The 26,657-nt window shown below is 39.2% G+C and overlaps 1 protein-coding gene across 5 annotated transcripts; it reads right to left on the reverse strand.

Annotated features, from left to right (window-relative positions):
* Positions 1-16: 16 nt before the first annotated feature.
* rapgef3 (Rap guanine nucleotide exchange factor (GEF) 3) lies at positions 17-25,379 on the reverse strand. Of its 5 annotated transcripts, none has more exons than XM_072366286.1 (28): positions 25,147-25,379; positions 22,666-22,751; positions 18,277-18,321; positions 12,898-13,004; positions 12,699-12,820; positions 12,109-12,280; positions 11,876-11,960; positions 11,411-11,471; positions 10,971-11,047; positions 10,734-10,880; positions 10,468-10,574; positions 8,047-8,135; positions 7,864-7,942; positions 7,544-7,694; positions 7,361-7,443; positions 7,243-7,273; positions 7,021-7,096; positions 6,654-6,791; positions 5,889-5,986; positions 4,483-4,608; positions 4,108-4,289; positions 2,259-2,349; positions 2,042-2,092; positions 1,856-1,943; positions 1,696-1,760; positions 1,513-1,567; positions 1,286-1,357; positions 17-698 (listed from the first exon to the last, which is right to left on the reverse strand). In XM_072366286.1, the coding sequence occupies exons 2-28, from the start codon at positions 22,726-22,728 to the stop codon at positions 580-582; spliced, it is 2,580 nt and encodes an 859-aa protein (XP_072222387.1). In that variant the 5' UTR covers positions 22,729-22,751; positions 25,147-25,379; the 3' UTR covers positions 17-579. The 5 variants fall into 5 exon arrangements, with proteins under 5 accessions (XP_072222387.1, XP_072222388.1, XP_072222389.1 ...); XM_072366287.1 differs by lacking the exon at positions 25,147-25,379 and adding an exon at positions 23,420-24,030; XM_072366288.1 differs by lacking the exon at positions 22,666-22,751.
* Positions 25,380-26,657: the final 1,278 nt, after the last annotated feature.

Here is a 26,657-nt window from a genome sequence, read left to right on the forward strand (position 1 = left end):
TGTCACTGAACACAAATAACTGGGAAAATAATTTATTTAGAAAAAATGAAAACACAGTATGAAATTATGTGCATGTCAGTTAGAGGCCTTGCTGTCAACACAATACAACATATTACTTTTAAAGGGAGAACGAAAGTGCACAAAAAGCTAATTGAAGTGGTTATTTGTGGCACAGATTTGTAATGTGCTGGCTCCTACACAGACAGCAGTATACAACATGTCATATAACAAGAATTTCGACACCAGAGAAATTAACACTACATTGCCTTTGTGTGGTGATGTAAGGCTTGTTGGATTAAAATGTGTCCCAAGAGTCCAGTGCACACAGTCAGATTCAGCATTGGAGGTTATTACTGTGCATGCTGCACATTTTCACTCTCAATGCTGTGCAGTGCAGAAAGTTTCACTGTGACTGTCCAAGCTCATTGAATTACAGTGGATTTCCATGGCACTTTATGCCTCCAGAGGCCCATCTTATTCAGGCGAGTGTGAAGGTTTTTGTTCATCCAGCTGCAATTGGTTCTCTGCCTCTGATTTTATTATAGTTTTCCAGTCTTTCTACATTTGCAGGCAGATGTTTTAGCACTCTATTGTTCTTGATAGCTGCGTTAGTTTCCGCTGGTTGTCAATCACCTTCAGGCTTTGAATGTAGTGTCGGATGTTGCTGGGACTCCGCAAAGGGAGTGCATGCTCTGAGTCTGAATGAGAGGAGGTAATCATGTTTGACAAAGCACACTTTAGTGTTTGCACTAGCAAATCAGAAATGGTAACATAGTAGAAAGGCTGTGGAGAAACTAATTAGCATAAAACAACTCAAAATCTTTGCTTGTAGAGACTACAACATGACATGCCTGTAAACAACATTGTAGATGGTGAAAAAGAAAGGACAACCTTTTTTATTTCCTAACGTCTACAAGCTGGGACAAAATAAAAATATCATCCGGTCGTTACTAGGTCTTAAAATTAGGTAGAAAACATTAAATGAGCAACATCACATTTGATATTATAATGTGTCTTTACTTATTTAGGAAAAACTAAGTTCAAATGTGGAAATAGAGAGCGAAAAACTAAGTCTGCGTTGTTAAATATCTCATGTTGTGAGGTCTGAGGTCTTATAACCAAACTTTAAGACCTAAAGACCACATTTAAATATATATATGTATATATATATATATATATATATATATATATATATATATATATATATATATACATATATATATATCCTCATCTTTGAAACCTTGGAAAAAGGGTGCACTTTCTTTTTCACCCGCCTTTAACTTACATGTAGATAAACGAGAAGCAGGCCCTTCCAAGAACATTCGATCAGCCAAGCCCCTCTGCGGAGATGAAGGCACTGCAGAGGAGACAGAGAATATTATTTACTGCATGTATCACTCTTAAACACAAATGTGACTTAATCAATGTACTGCAACATCCACATTGCATCATCTGACCTCTAAGGGGATATCCATACTAAAGCTTGTGCAGCAGTTAAATTTGATCACTTACCGTATGGTTGGCTTCTACATCCTCGTACAATTTTCACTGTTTTGGCAAGCATTCGCTATAACACAAGAAGAAAAGGAAATATTGTAAGTCAAATGTTTACTTACATAGAACAGAATGTGTGGAGAACATAATCAAGCAAATATCCCCCCCCCCCCTGCCAAAAAAAAGAAGATCCATCCATACCATCTTCTCAAAATTGACCAATTTGTCTATGTAGTTTGGGTTTCCCTCATGGATGAATGTCATGTCTAGGTTCACACACAAACAGAAACAATTAGTGTCCTGAGGATTTAATCAAAGATGTCTATATAATCACAATCAAGTGATTGCTGCTGTCTGTTACCTTTCAGCAGCAGAGGCATGAAGGGGATGTAAGGAGGACTGAGTTTAGCAACAGCCAGTCTGTAGGCCCTGTGGTTGCGAGAAGGGTCCTATCAGAACCAGAACATTTTTGTTAGTACAGAAATCTAACAGGAGATAAGCTGCCTTTAAATGTGAAGAAGAAGAAAACATATCATGTACAACTTACCATCAATCTCTCATAGGCACAGTAGATCCTTTTTGTCTTGCTTGGAATCCTCTGTATAATACAGACAAAAGTCGCACAGGTCATTTCCAAAAGATTTGTCAAATAAATGTGACAACATTCATTATCATTCAATTTCAATTCAGTTTTATTTATATAGCACCAAATTACAACAATTGTCATCTCAAGGCACTTAAATCATTGACTGTTGCATTCTCACCTCCCAGGTCTTGTAAAGCCTGTGCACTGCACTGTTGCTTAACGCAAACATCACAGCGAAAAATGAATTGAGATTCCTCTGTTCTTTTAATCTGTAACAGAGAGGACATGTGGCTGTCAGCAGCTGGATTTGAGACTGCCTAAATGCTGTTATTGAAGTGGTGCTAAATTGTTAAGGATTTAACATTAAACACATTAAAAGCAACTCTACAGACACACAAACAGTAATCCATGTGATCCTATGAGCTTGATGCCAATGTCAGCATTTTAACATTAAATGGTGCCAGTTTAATCCTTTTATTTAATTTATAAACTGTAGCATTGCAGACATGCTTTAAATATGAGCTGCAGGTGGCAAAATTAAAAGTCAAGGGATCATCATCAACCCTATGGGGAACATGAATGTACATGAATATTTTCACTAGCTAATCTGGGATATTTCGTCTAAAGAAAACTATGAACTGTTGGTGCTAGAACAAAGTCAACCATCACTTCAAGCTTCATTCTCATGGGGTTACTGATATTTATACTAATCCTCAAAAAATAACATAGAATAAATGAAATAATAGGGTGTAGTGATTTGGGTTTAATCATGTTAAATGTTGAAACTGAGATATTTAATCATTAAAAAAGAGAGAATTTTGAATGCCAGCAACACATTTCCAACAAGAGCGCCTAAAAAGCAAAACATTCAGCAAAGGGCAATGCTCTATTTCTCAATAATAATTCCAATTTGAATTAAAGTGATTAGGACCAAGACTTGATGGATTTTTTGTTTTGCCAGTGCCCTGAATTTCCACCAAGTTTTCCACTTGGTAGTTTCTGCATGATCTCTTTAACTAAAAAAATGTTACTGATCCTATATCTGATTCATTCTAGCCTTGGTGAAGGAAAAAATGTCGGGACATGGGCAAGAAAAGTCTAAATCGTGAACAACCTGGTGTAACATCTCATAAACAATTAAGTTAATTGGCAATGGATTAGTAAAATAATTGGGAAGAAAAAGAGCCTCCCAAATAGGCTGAGATATGGAAGGGATCAGAGAAATAACGGAATTTTGGAGTATAATCTGATGCAGATGTGGCGCCACCTTGGTCTTGAAACCACTCATGATTGACTGCGGAGAACTGTGCTCAGGTCTGGTCAATCGGAATCTGAAATTCTTTTTGGAAATCATGGGCACTGTGTTCTCAAAAGGAAAGTGTTTGTTTTCAGTTCAACAGCCTTGATGGCAACAGGGTGTTTTGGTGAGCTTATGATGAGAAACTTTCATTTCTGTGGAGGTACCATTGATGCTGGATATTGTACACAAGTTTTAGAACAAACATATGATGCTATACAGATGATGCCTTGAGTCAGAGAAAAATGATTGATTGATTATTGTTGCAACAGAATCTCAAACCACTTTCCTGTTTCCTGTATCCTGACAGCAAGGCCCAATAGTAAAATATTTGGGTGCTAAACTGTTCTGCCTGCAATTCAGACATTCAACAATTTGAGCAACTAGAAATTCTATATCAAGTAAAAATAGGGAAACATGGGCAACACAGGTAAGCACAAGCCTGTTTTTTAAGCTTTTTTTACTGTGTTGCTGGCATCAATAGCATTATGATCGTGAATTTGTAATAACTAACTTACTAAATAACATTACGAAGCTTGGACATTTGATATGACTTTGCACAATAAAAAAAAATATATATATTTATGGTTTACATAAGTACAAAACAGATGGATTCTACTTTTGTTTACATTTCATACTTTATGAGGTTTTCTGAAAAAAGATTGTAAGAATTTCATGGTAATTCTTAAAGGGGTTGAAATATTTTCAGTTTCTTTTATCTGACACTTACACTGAAGCAATTTTGATGAACTTCTTTAGCAAAATGGCCCGTTTCACCAGGTCTTCACAGAGGCACAGCTCTGTCACCACCCAGTACTGCACTTCATTGAAGCGACGGACAAACCGCTCCAGATTAGCTGTGATGGCACCTGGGAATTTATGACGCCCAAATATGTAGTAGACAAGTTCCACCTGAAGTGATAGGAACAATAATTCAGAACCACTGACATGAAGTGAAAATACAGTGAAAACAAAATTTGGAAGTCACAGATTGAACAGATTTTACAGGTCACACAATGTAGCACTGTATTCAAAATTCACTGTAAAAACAGGGTACAGATCATCTGATGGGCAGATATAAGATTTTTCATAACTGCAAAATTACCTCATGCATTGCTGTGAATAGTTCCCAGTCATAGTTGGTGAGCTCATTGGCAATGTCTTTAGAACTCATCTGCTCAAGAACATCAGTTGTTCCTTGCTCTGGGCCCTGCTGTTCTTTCAGGGGCCTCTGGAAGACAAACAGCAGAGTTATGTGCACAGTTGAGTCGAACTACAGCTCAACTTGATCTTTAACTGAACCACCATCATTGTAACAGTATACATGCACGGACGTGGAAACAAATTATTGATTGAGTCCATTGCCACAATGATGTAAATGGTAAATGGACTTGTACTATGTATAGCTAGTTTTCTAGTCTAACTGACTAGTACATGCCGCATTCACCCCACTCACACACATTCATACAGCACATCTTAAGATACTTAACTACGTGCTTTTTTTTCTAAAAATTCATACACATTCATACCCCAGTGATACACTGGGAGGCAACTTGGGGTTCAGGCCTCTTCGACATGTAGCCCGGGGAAGCCAGAGTCGAACCACCGACCTTCCGATTGGTGGGCGACTGCTCTTCCTCCTGAGCTACAGTCCTGTGAGAAAATTCACTGGAAAAGCATTGACTTTCAGTTACTTGAATGGTGATTTTCTCACATGATGCTGTAGTTATGAAAGAATTTAATTAGAGTATATAAACAGTCTAGAAATGCTTTAATGAGAGGAGATTTTTTTTATTTTTGGCTTTATAAATATACATTGCTGTTTCAGAAAAAAATTATCCAAAAAGACCGTCGAGTTGATGCTGTATTTGATTGTATACTTGCGGGAGTAATTGGACCCCAACTCCATTATTGGGTTGTGTTAGCCTGATTCTGAGAAGTTATGTCAAACTAACATCCATCTATTTTCTATACCCGCTTAATCCGTCTGTCGGGACGCGGGGGGGCTGGAGCCTATCCCAGCGGTCACTGGGCGAGAGGCAGGGTACACCCTGGGCAAGTTGCCAGTCCATCACAGGGCCACACAGAGACAAACTAGACAAACAACCACGCACACTCACTCCTAAAGACAATTTTAGAGACACCAATCAACCTAACATGCATGTTTTTGGACAGTGGGAGGAAGCCGGAGTGCCTGGGCAGAACCCACGCATACACGGGGAGAACATGCAAACTCCACACAGAAAGGCCACAGCCGGGAGTTGAGCCTGAAACCCTCTCGCTGTGAGGCGATGGTGCAAACCACCATTGTGCAGCCTTCAAACTAATATTAATTTTAAAAGTCAGATTTTGGTCATGTTATGTTACTCATGTTAAGTGTCATGTTATTGGGCTAAAAGATACAGGGAGTGAAAGATAATCAGTGAGCGAATGTGTCAATGTGTGCCTTTCTTGGCTTTTCCCAAATATAGAAAATAAAATAAAAATGTAAAGAAGGCACCCGTTTCTCACCAGTTGTTCCACTTCGCTGCTTGTGCAAATGAACAGCCTCTCGTTGAGACCTAGGGCAGTGTAGAATGCTGTTGCATCCAGCTTTAACTGAGCTCTTTCTGTGTGCATTTACAGAAAAGAATAAAAAAATAGTGTTCAGCACAATGAAACAACAAAGAGCAGAAGACAATTTATAAAAATGAGTCAAGTTAGAACTGACTAAAGTAAATGATTGATTATGCTTAAACATTTTTTAATAAAAAAATGGAGCATTTTACAGAAACTGAATAATTTATCAGAGAAAAATGCACCTATCAGCCACAACATTAAAACCGATGACTGGTACTGTGAATAACCTGGGAAAACCTGCATCTTGGCATTCATATGGATGCCACATTTAACACCTATGTAAACATTGTTGGAGACCAATCCTCCATCTGCTACCACTTTCCTAGAGTTGCTGCCTCAACTAGCAGGATAGCAATGGACTCAAATACTGCTTTGGAATGAAAGAGTCTGAGGTATTCACCCAGCCTCCAAACTCCGTAAAGCACCAATATAATGGGATATGATGGCAGAACCCATCCCATTTGTATCAACTGGGCCCAAAGATTCAATTACTAACATCCCAGTATCAGACACTCCAGGAGACCCTCAGACCCCTGACGCCACTCTTTTAGTGGTAAAAAGGAGACTTGGTCACTTGGTGGTCATAATGTTATGACTGACTGATGTATCTGCTATGCAAACTAGAAAAATAAGATAAATCATTAAAATGAGGCCTACCTCCCGTGGAGTTTATTTTGACCAGCACGTGATCACTGCCAGGCTTGACTATTGCTGCCATCACATCCTGTACAGATGTGTTGACGGGCAGCATCAGAGTGAGAGGTTTGTTGTCTGGCCTGTAGATCTCATACAACACTGAAGCAGGGACAGAGGCCAAAATGTTAGGAAATGTTGATTTGATGATTGATGACATGAGTTATGACATGTGTCATCCAAAGACATGCTGAGCATGTAGTGTGAGGCAATTACTTAGCATTGCCATATATATAGTTTCATTCAGAGATTCAAATAAGTTACATATATAGTAAGTATCACTGGTTTGTTTGATTGATTACATCTGCCTGTTTTAGAGTCTGAGCCTTACCTTTGTCCTGTGCTCTGATTGGCTGTAACCTTCCCAGTTGCTCCTCACAGTGTGAAAACCAATCAAATTGCTGGCTCTGGTAAAGGTAACAGAATGATTCAGAGAAATCTCATCAACGACCACATGATATTAAGACCATTTTCTCAGTAAGATCTATTTTTGACATAATATTCTGTCATCTCAAAACATTTTTTCTTCAAAAGCAATGTTCACAATGCTCACCCTACTCAGTGACTGGTATCCATTCTCCAGCCTGTTACGTTATCAAAAAGGAAGAGGCATTAGAAAGCATGGCACAGTCTGACCTACATATTGTGCAGAAATAGAGGAGGATATTTACACTCTTGTTCTCCTCCTCTCCCTAAATTGGTCTCTCAGAATACTGGACAAACGGTAATCAGCTGCCACGTCCTTTTTCATTCTCTGTTTCAGCCCAAACATAGAAATCATTAAAAAACAAAAAAACAAACAAAATCTCTTAGAATTTAGTTTGAATTAACTGGATATGAGCCTGACATCCCACCTCCAAAAAGTCCAAAGCAACAGGGTCTTCTTTCAGCAGAAGGCCAAATAGTGCCACCCACTGGCCAATCAGCTTCACCACCTTCTGTTTGGCGTTCAGAACATAGGCAGCCTTCTCCTGCTCTGAGCCCTCAGAGAGTTCTGCCTGATAGGTGCAATGGCAGTTAAGGGCATAACATGAAAAACTACGTTTTATGTTATGCCCTGTTTTATGTTAATATTTAAATAGTACACATCATCATCCTCATCATTATCAAACAGCATTATACTGATTGTCAGTATCAGCAAAACCTTTATCAGTATTAAACCACCACAGGATATTGGTGCTGTAGAGCAGGACACAGCTGACTGGATGGCATGAAGACTTTGTGAGTGAGGAGAAAGTCGCTCACGCAGGGATCTGCTGGAAAACAAACATCAATAACACAACTGATCAAGCTGACAAGGTCTATGCATCCTGTATCAATTACAATAAAACAAGAAAAGGTGTCTGCAGCCTCCCACCTATAGGATCGCTTCCATTAGAATCCAGTTTAAGTGTTTCCAGGAGGTGTTCCAGGATTTTTTCAGGTGTTCCCGACATAACTGTGTATCTTCATGGTGCAGAATAGGATGGAGAGGAAAGCGTGGAGATTAATTTTAAACTTATTATTTGCTTGGTGTTCTGCATGTGTGCATGTAGCACATATTTACATTTATAATAGAAGTTTATGTGCTTATAGATAAGTTAAAACAAATGAACAAAACAGAGACTCTGTCAGACTGTAAAACACCTTTGTTTGGTGCGTGAGCACGGCACTATTACCTAATTACCCCTAAAATCAAACAACAGTAAGGAACTCTCTCTGTAAAATCACTCAGTCAATGGGTAACAACTATAACAACTGTCTTACTGTGCATATTTGTGTAATAAATTTGCGTATGTTTTGAGTGATAAACTCCCTAAAAAAGAAGAAACAGAACCTGGCCCTTGACGTAGCCACTGCTTTGCTTGTTCAGTTAACTGCATTTAGAGCACTTTACATGTAATAAATCACATCTGACTGAGTGATGGTGTTCCATCTGTTTCAGACCATAGCTCGCTCTTGGACAAAATGCCTTGTCCCTTAGCACATGGGTCATTCCACCAAAAATAGTGGAATCTGGGTGACACAAATCTCCTGAAATCTATATCTTCATACAAAATGTAACTTTCTAAATAGCAACAATTATATTTTAAATTTCTGGATAAACATTGGGTAGATTTCATAAATTCTTAAGATATTTTTGATTAAAAGTATTAGATGCCAACAATAGAATGTAAACTATTAATTGAATTATCAATCAACAAGACAAATTTTACATCACAACACTAATCAAGCACACCCATGCAGGAACATCAGTGTTGTTATCGGTGTTACCATAAAGAGAAAGAAGACAAGTGACTCTGACGTGAGTGACAATTTGAAGAAAATGCAATTTTTCATAGTATGGCTGCCATGTGTCAGATCACATATCTTTAGCCGTTTCAAAATGATTGATTTATTCAACAAAATCAGTTTTTATGTTTCAACTTTCCTTCAGTAACTTCCTCAATCTAGGAACAGCATCAGTCAGGTCATTATCTAAATTATAAGTGTTTTATTTTTAACACCAATAAAGTAATTTTGTTATGTTGTGTGTTATGTTGTGTGGTGTGCATTTAATGATTTATATTGTTTTTTATTGATGAATTTTATTGATTTTAGGAGAAAACAAAACACTTTTTTACTTCTGTAATGCTGTTTGATGAAATGCAATAAACAAATCCCTGCAATTTTTGATTTCTTTCTAAAATAAAACTGGTATTATTGTGTTAACTGAAAGGATTCTTGTTCCTGGGAAAAGAAGTGCCAGTGCTTCTCACTGTTATCCTTATGCTGTTTTTCTACACCTACAGTAGTGTGTTCAAACAGAATTTTTATACACGAGTATACCTTCTAAATCGAGCCACTCATATTCTTTCCCACTGCCAGTGAAAGTATGTTTGTTACTGCTTTGAGGGCTACAGCTGATCACTGCTTCCCAGAGAAGTCTAAGAACTACGACAGCATGAAAGGATGGCATTACATGTATCCTTCAGGCTGTGTTGGACTACAGTTTCTGATAATCAAAATCTCTCTGAGATTATTCTAGTTTACCATTTTAAAATTGACTAATTGATTGATGAAAAAAAAAGACTCTCATCTCTTTTTGTCCTCGAGTAGTCGCTGTCAGTTTCAGAGCCTCCATGTTAGACACTGCTTTCAGGGGACTTTTGTTTCTGTAAAGACAAAGTCTGCTGTGTCCATTCTTGTAGCCTCTACCATCACACTCTCAGTGAAAATTAACATGTGCACCTAGATGTTGTGTTCCCATTGCTGCTGTGCAGCGCTTTAGCCGATTAATACTGTCAGAACTGGAGTCATTTGACACGGAACTGGATGGCAATGAAACACTTTCACATTGCACTCAAAAGTGAAATTTTAGTGGGTGTTAGTGGGTCAAGAGAACTCCAGAGACCCACATGTAGTATTAACGTTTGAAGGCTCTTTGTCTTGTTATATCAGGCCCAAAACTGAAATTCTCACTGGGCTCTTCACATGTGGAGTTTCTTTGATGGGATGAAGAGAACAGAACACTTTAGGTGTGCAAGTAAAGCAAGAAAGGATTCTTAGCTGGAATGATTCAAGACTTGTAAAATGATTCAACAGGTCATTCAGCATCTTATGTTTAAGTCTATCTATTTTTTAAATATCAGTTAACTCCTCTTTAATAAAGTTTTTTTGTCCCACTTTGTTTCATGTTACTGGCAGTATTTAATTTATTAGCATGATTCACTACCCTGGTGAAATGTATTCATGATTATGCACTTGTTTGAGAAGTGACTGTTGTATTATGTCAGATGTGAGTGCTTGAAATTCTCACTTGCTGCTGGTTCCTGCTCCTCCTTGTCCCACTGATTCTGCACTCTTCTCCAACACCAGAACAGTCTTTCCATGCTCCTCTAGTCGCACTGTATTAGCTTCCACATCCTGAGGGACAGAAAATCTTAGCACTGGGAACCGACCTACAGCTGCACCACTCTCAAATGTGTCCCATCTGTGTGTGCACATCACTTCTATACTCTTTTATTTCTGACATCTAACCCAGAGGTCATGGTGCTACACATAGAATGAGGACATCAAACAAACCTTGAGGATCCGAATGAAATCCTGTTTATCAACACGGAGGAAATGACAGTTATCTTCTCTCAGGATGATGGTGGCAGCACGAGGGGCATCATTCAGCAGAGCTAGCTGCCCAAAGTCCTCACCCTCATGCAGAGTGGTTACAAGACCCTGTGCGAACACAGTACTTTCAGCATTACATTTAAAAAATGGCAGTTAGTAAGATTTCTTTGTTTACTTGAAACTGGTAAACGATTTTACCTTCCCATGTGTAATCACATTCACAGAGCCTTTCCAGATGATGTACCAGGAGGTGCCTTTATCCCCCTGACTGAACACTACATCACATAAAAGACATTCAACGTTAGTCATCTCCACACGTCTCTGTGAATGAATAACCTTGTCAGTCCTGCTAACAGGGCCCTTTTCTGTGATGTGCTGCATTAACTTCAGATGGGCAGTGTAAAGGATAATAAGACCCCAGATATGATGACTTTATTGTGTTCAGTAAAGAAACAAATACGTCAAGATGCACAGCGTTTGAAGTTTCCAAACATTATGACTAATCAAACGTGAAAGGACAGTTGCATAGATTCAGGGGACTTTATGAAGGGGTTCAGCTATACAACGAAACAGTGTGTCTCTGTGCATGAGTTAACACTCTTTAGAAGTTCAAACATCAGCAAAGCTGTAACACTCACACACTGTCCCGGCCTTGGCATGTGATTCAAAGACCAGCACTGCAGCCAGCTCCTTCCGCACCTACAAACACAACAGGAGGAGAAATAAAACTGAGCAGCACCGATAACTCCTGTAACTGCTGTATCATACGCCTGAGGTTTGATGGTCTCAAAGTACATAAAAGAAAAAGAAAGGCAACAGGATGCACAATTTAGATGATTTTCTAGTTAAAAGTTATTTTGATGAATTAATAGCAGTTGTGGTGTAACTTTTATTTCTGTGTCTACCAACTTAAAAACACAAAACTTTTTTTAAGAGCTCAGGAAATGACTCAACTTGTTAAAAAAGAGGACGTAATATGTTTCTTTTAAAATAATAATTTAAACTGCAATTTAAGAGCAAGAATCATTTTCAAAAATTGTATGCCATCTGCTATAGAAACATGACTTTAATGATGTCAGGAGAGACATATGATAGTGACTGACTGAGGTGGAGAGATGAGCAGCAGCCTTCACATGGAGCAACTCTTCATAGATGACCTCGAGGTCTTCAGCACTTCTTTGACTGGGGCTGAATTAAAGAGAAGACAAGTTGTTTAATGAGCCACACACAAAGATATTAAGATATGTAACTCCTTTGTATTGTTGTATTAACACAGAGGACAAATAAGTTGTACTATATACATTTGAGCGGTTCAACAGTAACTAAACAAACTTACCATTTTCGTAGAATCATAGTGAGCAGAGCATCTGGACCCAGCTGAGACAACAAGGACAGAGCTTCCTGCAGCTCGTCCTCTGAGTCATTTGCGATATGGTTCAAGCCAAACTGGGAGTCCTGGAAGCGGTAGAAGTGGGTGTCCTTGTCGTGGAAGTTCAACTCATGTTTCACTGGACAGGGATGCAAAACAGAATATGGTTTCTGATAAATGGAAATAAGTGCAAATTCATTCCAAGTGATTTCCTCCATTTGATGATGAACATTTTTATCCTGATTGGAGTGGTCTCTACCAGGAAGACAGCGCCTTGTCCAAGAAGCATAAGCAGTTGGTGAACTCTTGACTAAGTGAGAACACATCGCAAAAGAGATGCAGTGACAGACTTGACCGCTACATTTCAAGCTATTAAAATACTTTTGGGCAGTTTTTGAGAGCAGCCGCAGACATTACCATCAGAATATATTAAAGTTACTATATATGACAGGATCTGTTGGTAGAATAATTCTTCAACATTTTATGCAAATGCCTGAACTCTTGATGAATATCATCTCAAAAAGACATCCTGAAAAATTCCGCTCTTCAATTCTTACCATGAATAAGTATTCCTTCATCCACCAAGACCTGCCACATCCCAACGGCCTGACTTCTTGATTGGAGACATTCGTTCTGTTTCATGAGCCACTCAACAAGTTCCTTACCGGAGCAACACTGTCTGTGAGATGAATTTTACATGTTAACTTGCATGTAATTTGCGGGCACAGGCATGTTAAAAGATGAACGGAATCACACCTGTATGTTTTCAGGTGATACTTTCTGTCCCGGATCAGACCAGGGTTCCTATCGATCATAATGCTGTGCACTGATCTTGCTGCCTTCACAACACGATCTGAAAGAAACTGAATAAACATGAAAAATAAGGTTAAATTATTAAGAGTGTCTAATGTGGTGTGCCCTTTATGGAGTTACATAAAGGAGGATTTGTAACACAGACGGCTTGTTTACCCACACAGCCATCTTCTGGGATTTCGACAAATACGTTAGCAAAAGAAGCAAATGTTCTAACAAATGTTGGTGTGTAAGTGAAGGGGGAGGGACACACTTCTCATTACAGCTCCCCACAGCATGGAGATCATGTGTACATCAACAGCGAGAGTGGAGATTTCTGTAGGTGTCGGAGTGTGATGTAGTGTGTGTGTGGGTTGCAAGGAGGTGAGAATGTGTTAAAAATGGCAGTGTGAAACTCTCCCACACCTCGCTGAGTTCCCAGCCTCAACAACTCGCTCTGTGGCTGGCACACTGCAATAGCAACCTTTCACTTTCTGATCCCCCACAACATAGATTCTTTGAACTGGTGCTTCCTCCCCTCATTTTCAGCCCCAGGCACACACACACACAGAGTTGTGTTTGTTTCCATTACTTAAGAACACTTTTTCAAAGTACAACTATAACTTGCTCAATCCTACTTTAACCCGGCTTTGCACTAGACTAGGTCATCCCCTGACTAAAATGTAGTCTCTACAATGTCAGTGTGTAAACAGATTTAGGTCACCACGACATGATTAAAACACCCACTCAAGTGTACACACCCAACTCACTAGTCTGGTTTAAAATCCTAAAAGACAGCAGATGAGGGTGCAAATCTGTCAGCCACTCATGCAGAGGCAAAGCTCATGTAAAAATAAATGTGATTGGTTTCTGGCTTTATAATAAAGTTACCCAATTTCAGGTCTTTTCACACTTGACGTGCAGCTTATATTTGAAATACTGCTACCACCTACCAATATTTAAAGTCTTAATGACAGACAATTAAAAAACTTTAAATTTAGCTCTCCCCTCTTTTACTCCCCCTCAGACACCTCCTGCATATCTTGTGATTACACGAGTGACTCAGACATTTGCCTGTTTGTGCTCTGAATTTTCTTCAAGACAAAAGACCAAAGTTGTGGTCTTGAGATGCACATGAAATCAAACACAGAAAATGTCCTATATTCTCTTGATGAGGGGCGTTTAAAGAAGCAAGCGACAGAACCTCCCTCAAACCTTTCGCCTCTTCTGGTCTCCTGTACCTCCCTCAGGATGTAAAAACACCTACTGACCTTTTCCTTCCCTCCTGACCCCATGCCTTGATGACGTAAGCGCAAACATCGCTCATTCATCTGGACAGAGGTCATACCACATGTCCATTTGGTCCAAATTCATATGGGGCAACAAATTAGAATCCAAAAACTATGATTGATCACTGAGGGTAACCCTACAGTGCATGATTCAACCCATCATCCTTACACTGGCTTTTTCCCAGACCTGACATCAGTGGAATTAATGTGTCCTGAGGCGTCTGCTGAACCCCCACGGCTGTCTGGAAGTCACCAGTATTCCCAGGGGCCCATTTTCCCCTGGGACTCCCATGGTCACATTCTCAAGCATGTCAGCTCCAAAACTTATTTTCTTGATGAGGTCATTTTCCATTACCTACACAAGTCCTTGCAAAAATAACATCTAAAGCCATATATCACTGATGGGGACTGTTTCTTCCTGCTAAAGTTGACAATCATATAAACATGCAGAAAGCGGCTTTATGGGATATTTTCTGCAAATGTAATGTACTCCACTACTGGTCTTCTGCGTGTAGGCCTCCTAATCATGTTATCTAGGAGCTATAACCCACATACAATCGTTTCAAGTGCGTCAAATTACAAAGCAAACAGTTTTCCCACAGGTGTGCCAGTCAACGTCACAAAGTGCAGAGAAATACACACTCAGCCTGTGTGTGCAGGAGCAGCTCTGATGTATGGGCTATCTGTAATTGTTGGACAGGTAGCCATAACCTATTTTATGACCGGTCTATTCTGCTGTTGGTGTAATTTTACAGTCAAGAGTCTGTATTTGAAAGGCACCTTTGGAGCAACGAGGTTAAGTACAATGCTCAACTTCATGTTGGTTTACATTTAAATTGTCAAAAATGTATTATCTTTATCTGTGTCCCTAAATAGCCACACCAATTTTTTCGCAGGTCAAGTGCCAGAACCGCTGTTCTGCAGCCTGCACAGTTTGCTCAAACACTTTTTAGCACAAGTCAGTCGCATTGAAGAGAGTTTAACTAACTTCATCCCGTCACAATTGCATTATATATTCTGTTCTTACCTCAATAGTTTCTATCAGATCTTGGCACAGACTTCACACTTTATACGAACTGGAGCCTAGAAATCTGTGGTCTAATTTAATGGCTTTGTGTTGACGAGTGGAATGGTGATGAGTACAGTTATCCACTCTATGTCTCCTCTGTAGGCGAGACATTTCTTTGTGTCTTACTCTCTCTGTGACCTTAGTGGGATGTGCTGTGTGAGAGGCAGCCTGAGAGGAACACTGCGTGAGTAAACAAGCAGCCTAATGCAGCTCCATGGGTTGACTTTCTCCCCTCTATCTTTGAGAGAAAAATGCAGGACCACACTTCTGAAGGCAACACTTCCACCCTGCAATACACCACAAGTGTGGGTAATGCGCAATTCCAGGCCTGAGGTAACATCAGCTTGCAGATATTTAAAGTTGGACTTGGAGTTATATGGGAACAGAAACCTACTGTACCTTTCACCAGCAGAACAGAACCACATTAGACAAAGACAAGTGAATCATCCTACAGTATTAGATTACAGACATGTAGCTGCTTGAAAAAAGTTGCACATTTGCTTCTCTAATGAAAATTACATTTAAGAAATGCATCTAAAGGTTTGAGCACTATCAGCTTATTAAAAACGACGGATCTTGTGTTGTAATAAAACATGAAGCTAATTAGTAACTTTTGGGACTGCTCAGCAACCAAACAAAGCAACACTGGCCTCCTGTGGACAGCTACTCTCTCAGCCCACTGCTTCTTTTAAGAACAAAGGAAGAAAAAGAAAATCCACATAGGCACTGAGTATTTGGGGACTGAAAGATGCTCTTACCATCTCCTGTCAGAGGGAGACCACTGAACCTAAACAGGAGTCACTTTCCATGTCAACCCATTTTATCACTGTTTTTAAAGGTTCTTTCCGAGGCACGGTGTTGAAGAATTTGAGATAAAGCAGCACGAGAGGCCTGGAGAGGGTGAGGTAGGGCAAGGGAGGGTGGGGAGGGTCAATCAACTGTACCTTAGAGTGCCCTTTAGACTTCTTATGACTGCCCTGCAAGGAATGTGTCTTTTAAGACAAGCTTGAGTAGTAATGCAGGATATTATTACAACAAAAGACCAAGTTCAGCAGTTTCAGAGGATGCAAGCGCTGCAAGTTTAGATGTTACCACAGGTCAGTGAAGCTCAAAGCCAGCAGGACACAGAGGACTTCAAAGGCTAGTGAAAGGGCTTATACTGACTGTTTATCTAAGAGAAGGGTGTTAAATGAAAGACATAAAGAATATGACTTTACTAATTGCTATTCAATAATTCCTGTAGTATAAAAGTCTTAAGCTCCCCCTCCTTTCTTGCTTTTAAAGTGTTCTTGATCAATAGGTCTCCTGGCTTTCTCAAGAGCTTTCAAAGATTTTATTTGGACATTTGCTACGTTTTCACTTGTTTTCAGTCCAGTCTTTGTACCTGACCATTTTCAGAGAAGTGTGTTTTTTTCCTGTCTTTGTTAAGTCACTTAACTCTGACCTATGAAACTTTCAAGCAGAAAAAGACAACTAACTCAAGTGATACACAAGCATTTCTGTCCAAAAAAATACAACTTTTGCATTTAAAAATGCCAACAATAACGCAGTTTGACAGACATATAATTCAATTTTTGCACTTAAAAGGTGATTCCCAAAAAGCCTGAAAAAAACAAACAAACAAAAAACGTGCGTATCTCAGCAAGGTGTGCCTTTAAAAAGAAAAAAAAACGTGTGTCAAGCCTAAAAAAATCTAACAACAGAAGAACTGTTTCTGAGTATGTGCTTAAGAAAAAGTAAAAAAATCCACCAAAGACCCAACTCAGGACCTGAGAGATGCAGTTGATCTTTCAGTTGATCCACCTGTTTGTTGAAGGCCCATCAGAAATGGTCTCAATGGAAGGGTGGCTGTAACTAAATTATTCTTAAAGAAGGAAAACAAGAAGAAAGGGCTGAGGTGTGCCAAATGACACAAGATCTGGACTGAAAATCAGTGGCAACAGGTCTTATGGAGGGATGAATCCTCCCCAGAAATCCAACATCATCGTCAATGAAGCATCTCGTCAGACAGCAGAATAAAAGGCAGCCAAGATCCAAAGAAGAGCTTTAGAATGTTCTTCAAAAAGCCTTGAGAACTATTCCTGATGACTGCTTAACCCTCTGAGGTCTATGATCACGCCGGCGTGATCAGATCGCATGACGTCATTACGACTCAGACCCCAGAGGGTTAAAGACGTTACCAGGAAGCAAATAAAAATGCTGATACTGAATCAGCTGCTTTTAACTAATCCAAGGTCCAGATTTCCTTTTTGAGCTGATGATGGCTTTTCCGTTGCAGCGCTAACACTCTAGAACAGCTTTCCACTCCAAATCGGGTTGTCCTCCTCAGTACCAGAGTTTAAATCTTCCCTAAAAACATATCTCCTCTCACTAGCTTTCCAAATTATGTCTACCTTTTTGTCATAATTTTCCTAGGGATAATTAACATTTTTAGCTATTTGTTTTGCTAATCTAATCAATTCTAGGATTGAATTGGTTCTTACATACTCTTTTTAAATGATGTACTTTTTAATGTTTGTCTCATACTGTTTTCTGTTTACCGTAGTTTGCCTTCTATCTGTATTTGTGCACTTTAGTCAACTTTTGTTGTTTTTGAATATGCTACTTAAATAAACGGACTTCTTATATACTGTTTAACTATTCATGTTTGCACACGTTTCAATCAATAACGGCACCCATTTCCCATTTTCCTGGCAATGATAAAGAACTGAGGGGTGGCTCTAGACTTTTGCACAGCACTGTAAGATAAAATGATAAAAGCTAAAAGAAAATCAAGTTTAACACAACATTTTCTGTTTTCAGTAGTAATCTGCTGAAAAATATTACAACAGATTGTCCAAACTTGCTTAAAAGATTAAGCTTCAAACCACACTCCTCTGAATTGAGACTCTTCATCTGTTCGGCAGGATTTTAAAAACAACAGTGAGAACCTTTACTCCGGCATATGGAAAGGTGATGTACCCAAAACATGTCTGGCATACACACCTGCTTCATAGTGTCCTTTGAATTCACAGCCTCTGGCAGTGGAGTCTGTAAGAAACAGAAATAAATACTTTATTCCCACTGAGGCATTCCTTCATATCCACTGTAAAACCTCTGAAACAAAACAGATAAATCACTTTGGAGCAGCATTCCACAGAAACCAGCTGGACTGGTTGATTGCAGTCTTGCCATGGTTGCACCAAATAAACAAACACAACGAAGCTGAACTGTGCATATAGAGGTAATTATGACTTTATTTTCATTGGGATGAGGGTCAGCACAAACACATTATTTAAGCCAGTGTTCTCATTGTCTCCATCATGAAGTGGGAGGGTGACAAGTGTGTGTAATCAAGTGAGTGGAAAGAGCCTAAAGCCAGTTGCTTCACATTTTGTTGCTTTAAACTATGAACCATCTTTTTTTTAAGAAAAGGCTTTCGCAAAGCCAACCATTTAAAGGTGAAATAAACTGCACAAGGTAGATAAAGTTGGTCATGTTTTTCTCTGTAGACTGCTGCACTCAGGAGTCAGATCATCCCAAACTTAAACCTGCCACCATGTAAAAATACTCCATAGTTCTATGTCTGTACTTTGGCCTAAGTAGGACTTCCGTTTTGTTGCTCGGTTTTTATGTTTTTATGACCATCTTGCAACTGCTACTGTGTACATGTATTCCCACGGTAACTGTTTACAGTTAATGTAATTCATGGGCTATTACTATGATGTAATATTTCTCTTCAGATTGGGTAGATTTCAGTGTTCTATCTGAACCTGCACAAAAAGAAGGAAAACTTATAAATAGAGACCACCTTTAAATTTGCAGAACACTTCTCATATTCCAGCAACTACATATTTACTAAATAGGTTAGCAGTGTGAGTTTGTCTGTGTTGTATTAGTGGATTATATGAACATGCAGAAAAAAATGCGAAATATGCAAAGCAATCACATGGCCAAGAAGTTGTGATAAAGTCTTCACGTCAGTGATATACATCTGTGTCTCTGTTCTTGCAGCCGGACTTAATGGTATGTTTTGTCTGGCCTGCAGTGCAGCCAGCTATGTCACATGATCATGGAGTGAACGGCAGATTGTTTTAACTTCTCAATATAAAAACTTAATTTCTTCTTTCAGGGCTGGATGAGTTAAGAAAAGTCTGGATCAGAATGTTGTCCCATTATGATTTTCTTGCTTAAGGATGACTAATGACTAATTTGTATCAGCGATGACTCAAGCAAAAGTGTGTCAGAAAAGAGCAAAAATGTGGAGAAACCAGAATCCTTTCAGGTCTGCAGGGAGACACAGTTTGGAGGACTCACGTATGCATGTGAGGTATTTCATTCTGGTGACAGGAGGATTGCTGCTACAGTATGGTTTCTCCTTTTGGGGATCAGGTGTTTTAGGGGCTGTTTAAGTAGAAAACGAACCTCTGTGTCTTTCAGTGGTACTGAGCCTGATACAGTATGTATGCAGTTATAACTTCAGGTCATTCAGGCCCAATCCACTGCTTTAGCGCCAGTGTAAACAATGTTCTCATAGAAAGATAATCCCGCCTATTATGTCCAATCAGTGCATTTATTCATTTCAGAAATGTATATAAGTCAAACTTCTCAACTAAAATGATCCTATTGAGTGAAAGTACTTATTTGTGTAGCCTTGTGGAAGTTGTGTAAGCTATTATGTGTTAGTTGACCTGAATAAGCACAAAATAATTGGTTTACTGTAGGTTTCAGGCATCAAACTGGAAAGGCCAGAGACTACATTATTTCCTGTTTCTCCTAATCTTTTAAAGTCCTTTCTTAAAATTTGACATTGATTATTGCTTGGTAAAAATAGCAATACAGTCTGGAGATTTATGGTTGTCACTAGCTCCCTGATACTTAAGCATCAAGTAAATTTAGAACCTAAGCCTTTCAACTCTGCCCCGTGTCTTCCTGTGACCTGGAAACAAGGCCCTCCCCTTTGCACATTCTTCTACACACTCCTCTGTAAACTGAGCAGGGGAGTAGCAGGGAAGGTGAACAATAAACAATACACTATTTTTAACACAACTTTAATAAGAAAAACTTTGTGCTTCATTACCTTCCTGTGTCCCCACGCTGGAGCTGCTAACACAATAGAAAAATCTGCTCCAGTCTACTTGGAAGCATTCTTGAAATTTCAGCAGACTGCTGTTTTGGGGGGGGACGTGAATTGTGTCACAGTAGAGGTGGGAAGGAGCAGTAGATAGTTTACTCAGTACATTGCAAGAGTTTGTTATATTTTAGACGAATACAGCATGTTATAGGAGTACGTTACTGCTGTAGTTAGCTGAGGTGGAGCTGATTTTTTTGTCCAGGATTAAAGTTCCTGTTTAATTTCATATTGAGTCGTATCAATGCTTGTTATCTAGTGAGAAATGACATTGCTAACCCAGTACAAACATAAAATAAAAAAAACTTGGTTAGAATAGTAGGTATGAATAGTTGAACGTTCATTTAACTTCATCAAAATACTTCAAGGGAAAGGTCCTCTTTTGAGAGGCCTGAAACATGTAATTTTAAAGTACTTTTTTTTAATTAAAAGAACTTACATAATTATCAAGATAATTGGATATTAATTTCCTGCTGACTTAAAAGTGTGTAGACTAATCATCTCAAGTCTACTTGTGTGCTTTGAAAAAAAAATCATCGTATTTCAGAAGATCCTCATATTCTCTTCTTTTGTGCAAAAAAATAAAATAAATCAAGAAACATTTCCCAAAAATGTAGAAGTGCCATCATAAATAAGCCTATACTTCAAAACTCAGCCTTCCTTCGCACAACACTTAATGAGTTTTCACCACTTCTCTAACATTCTTACATAAGCACACTTTGATGAATAGCTACTTTCATGTGCTCTTATTTATTGTCTTCACCCTCTTGACACACAAGCGTTTTGCTCCCTCTCAGCACATGTATTAGATAAACGCGTGTGTGACACAAATTCTGGAATTTGCACAGTAAATTATGACTACTGTCTTCTGGAGGCTGATCAACTTCAGAATCATCTCAAACGTTTACAGAAAGCACGTGACATCTTGGTGATTTTTTTTTTCAAAGATTTACAGTCACTTTATGCATTAGCCTACATAAGTTTATCTTCGCATTAGGAAACCAGACACAGTAATTCGCCTCTCTCTTGATCCCCATCATCGATACACCGTACCGTTTATTAATTCTCGTTTATGCTCTGTAAACCACACGGCATTTAGTCTATTTCTCTTAAATCTGTTAAACATTAAGGCAGCCTACCCAGCTGACGCCTCGGATGGTCGGTGTCTCCTCTGAGTGGCGGTCTGGGAACACTTGGTAAATGTGACTCCGAAACAGATGCATCTTGTATCAAATCAAACCAGCCGACGGACAAGTTTCCCAGTCAGAGGATCCGCGCAGGTCCTCGGCACTTCCAGGCATAATTCACGCTACAGTAGATCGCCGGCTCATTACCGCACAGGAGCCCCATTAACACGGCGACATTAACGCCAGCTCAGGACTCCGCATTCTCTCCCTCAGTTCCAGACGGGATCCCGTTTGCCGTCCCTACATCATAAAACTCCGACCTCGCTGAAAGTGGCTGCCTCAGTGAGGAAGGGCTGTGCTACGTTCAGCCATCCCTTGAAGGCAGCACAGGCGCACTTTGTTGCTGACTTGCGTGTTTGCGCGCTTATGCAAAGAACTGCATCAGTGACACGGCCTCCTCTGGCAGTTTTACAACCTAATAATCGGTGATTTATCCGTCGTGGTATAAACTATTTGGTGTGAATGCTGGCAGATGTACATTTTACATTTGTCCTTTACTGTAAATCTGACATGCAGTGTCGGTGACCATATAGCAAAGTTCTTCAAAAGTGACACTAAGGCCTGACCTGCACGAGCTATTTAAAAAAACAAAACTTATAAAACACTGACAGTAAGACAGTTCTAGGCTTCTCACCCAAATAGAACAGACTCATGGGACTGTAAACCACTTGTACAGGCTGAGTTTCACAAGACTCTATCAAGGGTATGAAAGGAAACACAGTGTTCCATACAGACAATGTGAGGTTTAGTTTGTACAGTTCAGAAGAAAGCTGCATGCACACTTATCAGGTTGTCCAGCTGTCTGGCTCTACTGGGTCTGCACAGGCTCAGATAAACTGCTTCAAGGGCAGAAAGCAGTTGAAGTTGGGATACAGTACCTAAGGTATCTAATTATTACTTTTCCCTCCCCGCAGTTCTCGTTCTTAGTCTGTCCTCAGGTGTTTGTCCTTTGCACAGGTGTTAAACTGTTACATTCTCATTATGGGTTTGTGGAGTCATAAAACCCTTCCCCTATATGGTATCTCCTCTTTATTTGCCTCTGGCCTTTGTGTTGCACTACAAATGAACATGACTTACTTCACCGATGTCTGGTGTACGCCGTCTTGGCGGAGAACATAAAGATTTGACCAAGTTCTCCATGGAGAAGATGGCTTGAAGAATATCTGAGGAACAGAAGAGCCTGTGTCATAACTTGTTTATTTATCAGCAAAGAAGAAAAATGCTGTGTCATGCCTCCCCCTTTATCAGCAGTCAGAACAAGCAAAACATGCAGATGTAAATCTACACTCTGTTAAAAAAGAGACCACTCAATTTAAACCTTATTTTCCATTTAGCACCAGATGGAGCTGTATCATGATCAGCTGTGTCCTGCAGGCACTTATGCAAGTACTGTTTAAATCCCAGCTATTGTTTCAGTGCAGGGCTGTCCTTCCTGCACTGACCTCAGTGTCAGTGAGTCTGCCAAGGCTTTCCAAAAGGCACACAAGAACATCCATTCTGCGCAGGCTTCCCTCTGTGGGTTTGGTTGTTCCTCCAGCTGTGAAGATGTAGGAGGGTAGTGTATTGAAACCACCTCTCTTGTATGTTACTAAAACCGCAGCACCTGTTGCTCACCTCTGCTGTTTTTTTTGTTCGCCCATAGAGCCGTATTCCATTAATGTGTGGCGAGTGAATGATGGATTCAAAAGCCTAAAGAAATAATTTTGCTTAGAACAAAAACCTCCCTTCATTTCAGTTAGGTAATAGAAGGCAAATTGTTCTCCCTGCAGTTTGAAACATACAGTGAAGCATTTATACTGCAGTTGTTGGGGGAAAAAAAGTAACTTCTTACCAGGTTTACACTTCCGTCATCAGGATACCTCGGTAACAATCTCAAAAGCCGGTATTAAAATAAAGTAAAGAATGAAATCAAACCAAACCAAACAGGAAATACTGTTTCCGTGTGGTGGAAAAGTTCCCTGTGCTCTAAGTAAACTGTGCGCCTCTGTCTCTCCCGAATGCCCTACAGGGACTCTATGATGCCACATTAAGAATGTTCACAATGAAGGAATCCAGTTTTGCTTCTTATGACCTACTGAGGGTGAACACAATAGTTTAGTTGATAAGAAAAGGCATATTGCTACAGTTTGATGGTATCTCACAGAGTGACTGTCTTGATTGTCTTCTGTGAACAGCAACACATACCTGAGAAAAAAAAAAGTGCCTGTTTCAAGTGATTTATGTTTTGCAACAAACGTAAAAAGCCATAAACTCTGAGCCATGCTAAAAGCAGCAAACGCCGTTCTTTTGAAGCTAATCTGGTCTGGATGGAGATAAGCTCAGGATACATTGATGAAAGCCTGAAAATTCAGGGGTGGTAATTGCTTTGTAGCCCTGGGATTGAAATTAAAGCTCATTAACTCTGCTGCAGGTTCAGGTGACCTTGTTTTAGGCTCAGAGTGTACCACATAAAAAAACACAAGAGACTGAATTCAGGCTCCTGACACCTTGAACTCCGTAGCAACACAAGGTCAAAGGTTCTTTGCATTGCATAAAAATTGTCCCTAAAGCTGCACCTTTTTGAAAATAAATAGCTCCCTCTATTGAGAACACAAACTTCCTGCAATGAAAAAGAAGGAATTAATTAATTCACACAAGCCATGATATTTACAAGTCCTGAGAAAGTGCTAAATTATTTTATTAATCTTATCTATTGACACATTTTTCTTTTTCTTTGCATTGAGCACAAAAAGACACAGCATATAACTGAAATCTTTAATTTTAGTCGTGGCCTTTTATATAATGACATTTTATTACACTCAGAAACTAACTACATTGTTCTGTGTAGTGTCTAAGATTATGTCTATTTTTCTCTTTTTTTCTTTCTGTATTTATATATGTGTGTGTGTGTTTCTATTTAGATCCTTCGGGAATGGGAGTGGGATTTCCTGCATCACATCTACGCCCATGGAATGTACTTTGCCAACTGTCTTTGTTGTGCTTGTCTAGCGGTTTGCTCAGACACACACACGCATGCACCCACACACACATACTCTCACACACGTACACCTTTTCCTTCCTTTCTCCTGGCCACTTAGCAGTAACAGGGAAATACATATTTGATCTGTTTGACCTCATGGTCAAATGAGGATTGAAGCAGAACGTGAAGCCAACATTAGCAAAGGTATTAAAACCGATGGAGTCCATAATGTCACGGCACTTCATATTTGTCAGCCATGCTCTCTCACATCTTATCACTTGTCGCATAGGCACGTGTCGATATTCAGTAAATGAATTCAGGTGTAAAAGATAAAGTGCATCAAAGAACTGTAAAACAATATTTCCAAAAAGTTTTTTGCTTTGTGTTGAGTTTTGGAACAGCTTTGATGGAAAGTCATTGCCATATTTAAAAAAAAAAATGCTCTTAAAATCCGGTCAGTCATACAAATTTTTTTAATTTTCATGGTTTACCAAATTATGAATGAAACATATCTTTTTCACAGAATATTCATATAATTCAGTACAATAAAGAAAATTATGAGTCAGTCACATAGTTCGATCAGCGAATCAGCAACTCACCACCGGTGTCCTGTTGTCAGTTCAGTGGCTTCAACAGTTGTTGGTTTTCAGCTTTCCTTTTCCTGCCTTTGGTTCTTTCACATGTCTGAAGATGATTTCTCAGTCTGGGCCGTCTATGCGAGTTGTACGGGAGTGTTAGTGAACACCGCTTCCTGTATCTTTCTGATTGGTCATGAAGTGAGTGCCTGAGGACATGGGCTGAGTAAAGCACTGACACACAGCAGTGTGTGTAAGTGTGTGAACGCGGTCTCAGAACATAAGCAGCTACTCTGTTTTTCATTTGCAGCTTTTGCTTCATGGCTGTTGATGAACTATGTGGTTTTGCATATCACTTGACAGACACCCTTGACTGCACCATGTCTGCAAACAACCACAGGAAAGCTTTGAAGCTCAAGTTTGGAGCACAGATTTCTGCTTTGTTGGTAATTATTGCTGCTGCAGTCAGACTTATCAGAAATATTAATAACACCAGTGGTTGTTTGTCTTTTGTCCACTTAGCCTTTATTCTATGTTTCTGTCTAAATTGGCTGATTTTTAAAAAAATTATTTTATCCTATTTAGTGCTGAGTACGGATAAAATTTTTACAGTTGATCACTTTTATGTCAATGTTGAAAACAATGCTGAATATTGCCCTGATATTTGTATTTGACTCATTTGGATTTTGATAAACATACCCTTGATCTTGTGCTGACATATGGCATGAAAGTGGACAATCAACAGTGTTTCCTCATAGCCTTGTCTTATCTTACCATTTTTTTATATTTGCATTACTTAACTAAACAGCATCTCAGAATAAATGTCTTTATACATTAGACAATGCTGTTACCAAATTTGAAGAATCAATTCCATTTGGAATATTTTTTCCATGCCATGCGCCAAAAAAACACAGAGCAGCTACCTAAACTTCACACCTACACAGGCTGATTATCTTATTGGCATAGCTGGAGCTTCAATGCATGCTACAATTGACAAATGTTGATACTCTGAAAAAGAAGGTAATCAGTCAGAAGAAGCTGGCTCTTTGGAATAATTGGCAGTTGGGTGCTTTTGAATAGACTTAAAAAAAGCTTGAAAGGAAGTGGCATTCCACCAAATTAGAATAATTTCATTAAGTCTGGCCAGATGGTGTAACAATTCATAAGAAATTCCTTTGCACAACTCATTAAGCAAGTTTCAACCCAGGTTTTTTTAACCCAAGTTTTTTATTTTTTTATTTTTGCAACCAGACTGAATGAAAGCCATTGCTCTGTGGAGCATTGTTTTCCTTGAACAGTTGGTAGTGAGCTTCTTCACTAATAAAGTTGTTTTTAGCAGAGAGAAAATTCACAGCATCCTCTCCACTATTGCTGATGACTCATAATAAAGTACAATAGCTTTAGAATCAGTTCTAAAGACTGATTTGGGTTTGGTCCTGCTGAACTCTCTGAGCTACAACTGTGACAACAACAGATTAATCTGAACCATTAACTTGTTACAACCAAAGTGATCAAGGAGCTTTGTTTTATTAATC

The sequence above is a fragment of the Leuresthes tenuis genome, unplaced genomic scaffold (genome assembly GCF_036924035.1).
Source record: "Leuresthes tenuis unplaced genomic scaffold, fLeuTen1.0.hap1 SCAF_16, whole genome shotgun sequence".
Classification (NCBI taxonomy): Eukaryota; Metazoa; Chordata; class Actinopteri; order Atheriniformes; family Atherinopsidae; genus Leuresthes; species Leuresthes tenuis.

Coding starts and splice junctions, on each gene's coding strand:
- rapgef3 (XM_072366285.1), bottom strand. CDS start 21,624: ATGCATCTGTTTCGGAGTCACATTTACCAAGTGTTCCCAGACCGCCAC. Junction 4,290..4,482: donor TATTCACAGCAATGCATGAG/GTAATTTTGCAG, acceptor CTATCACTTCAG/GTGGAACTTGTCTACTACAT. Junction 1,358..1,512: donor ATGTAGAAGCCAACCATACG/GTAAGTGATCAA, acceptor TCTCCTCTGCAG/TGCCTTCATCTCCGCAGAGG.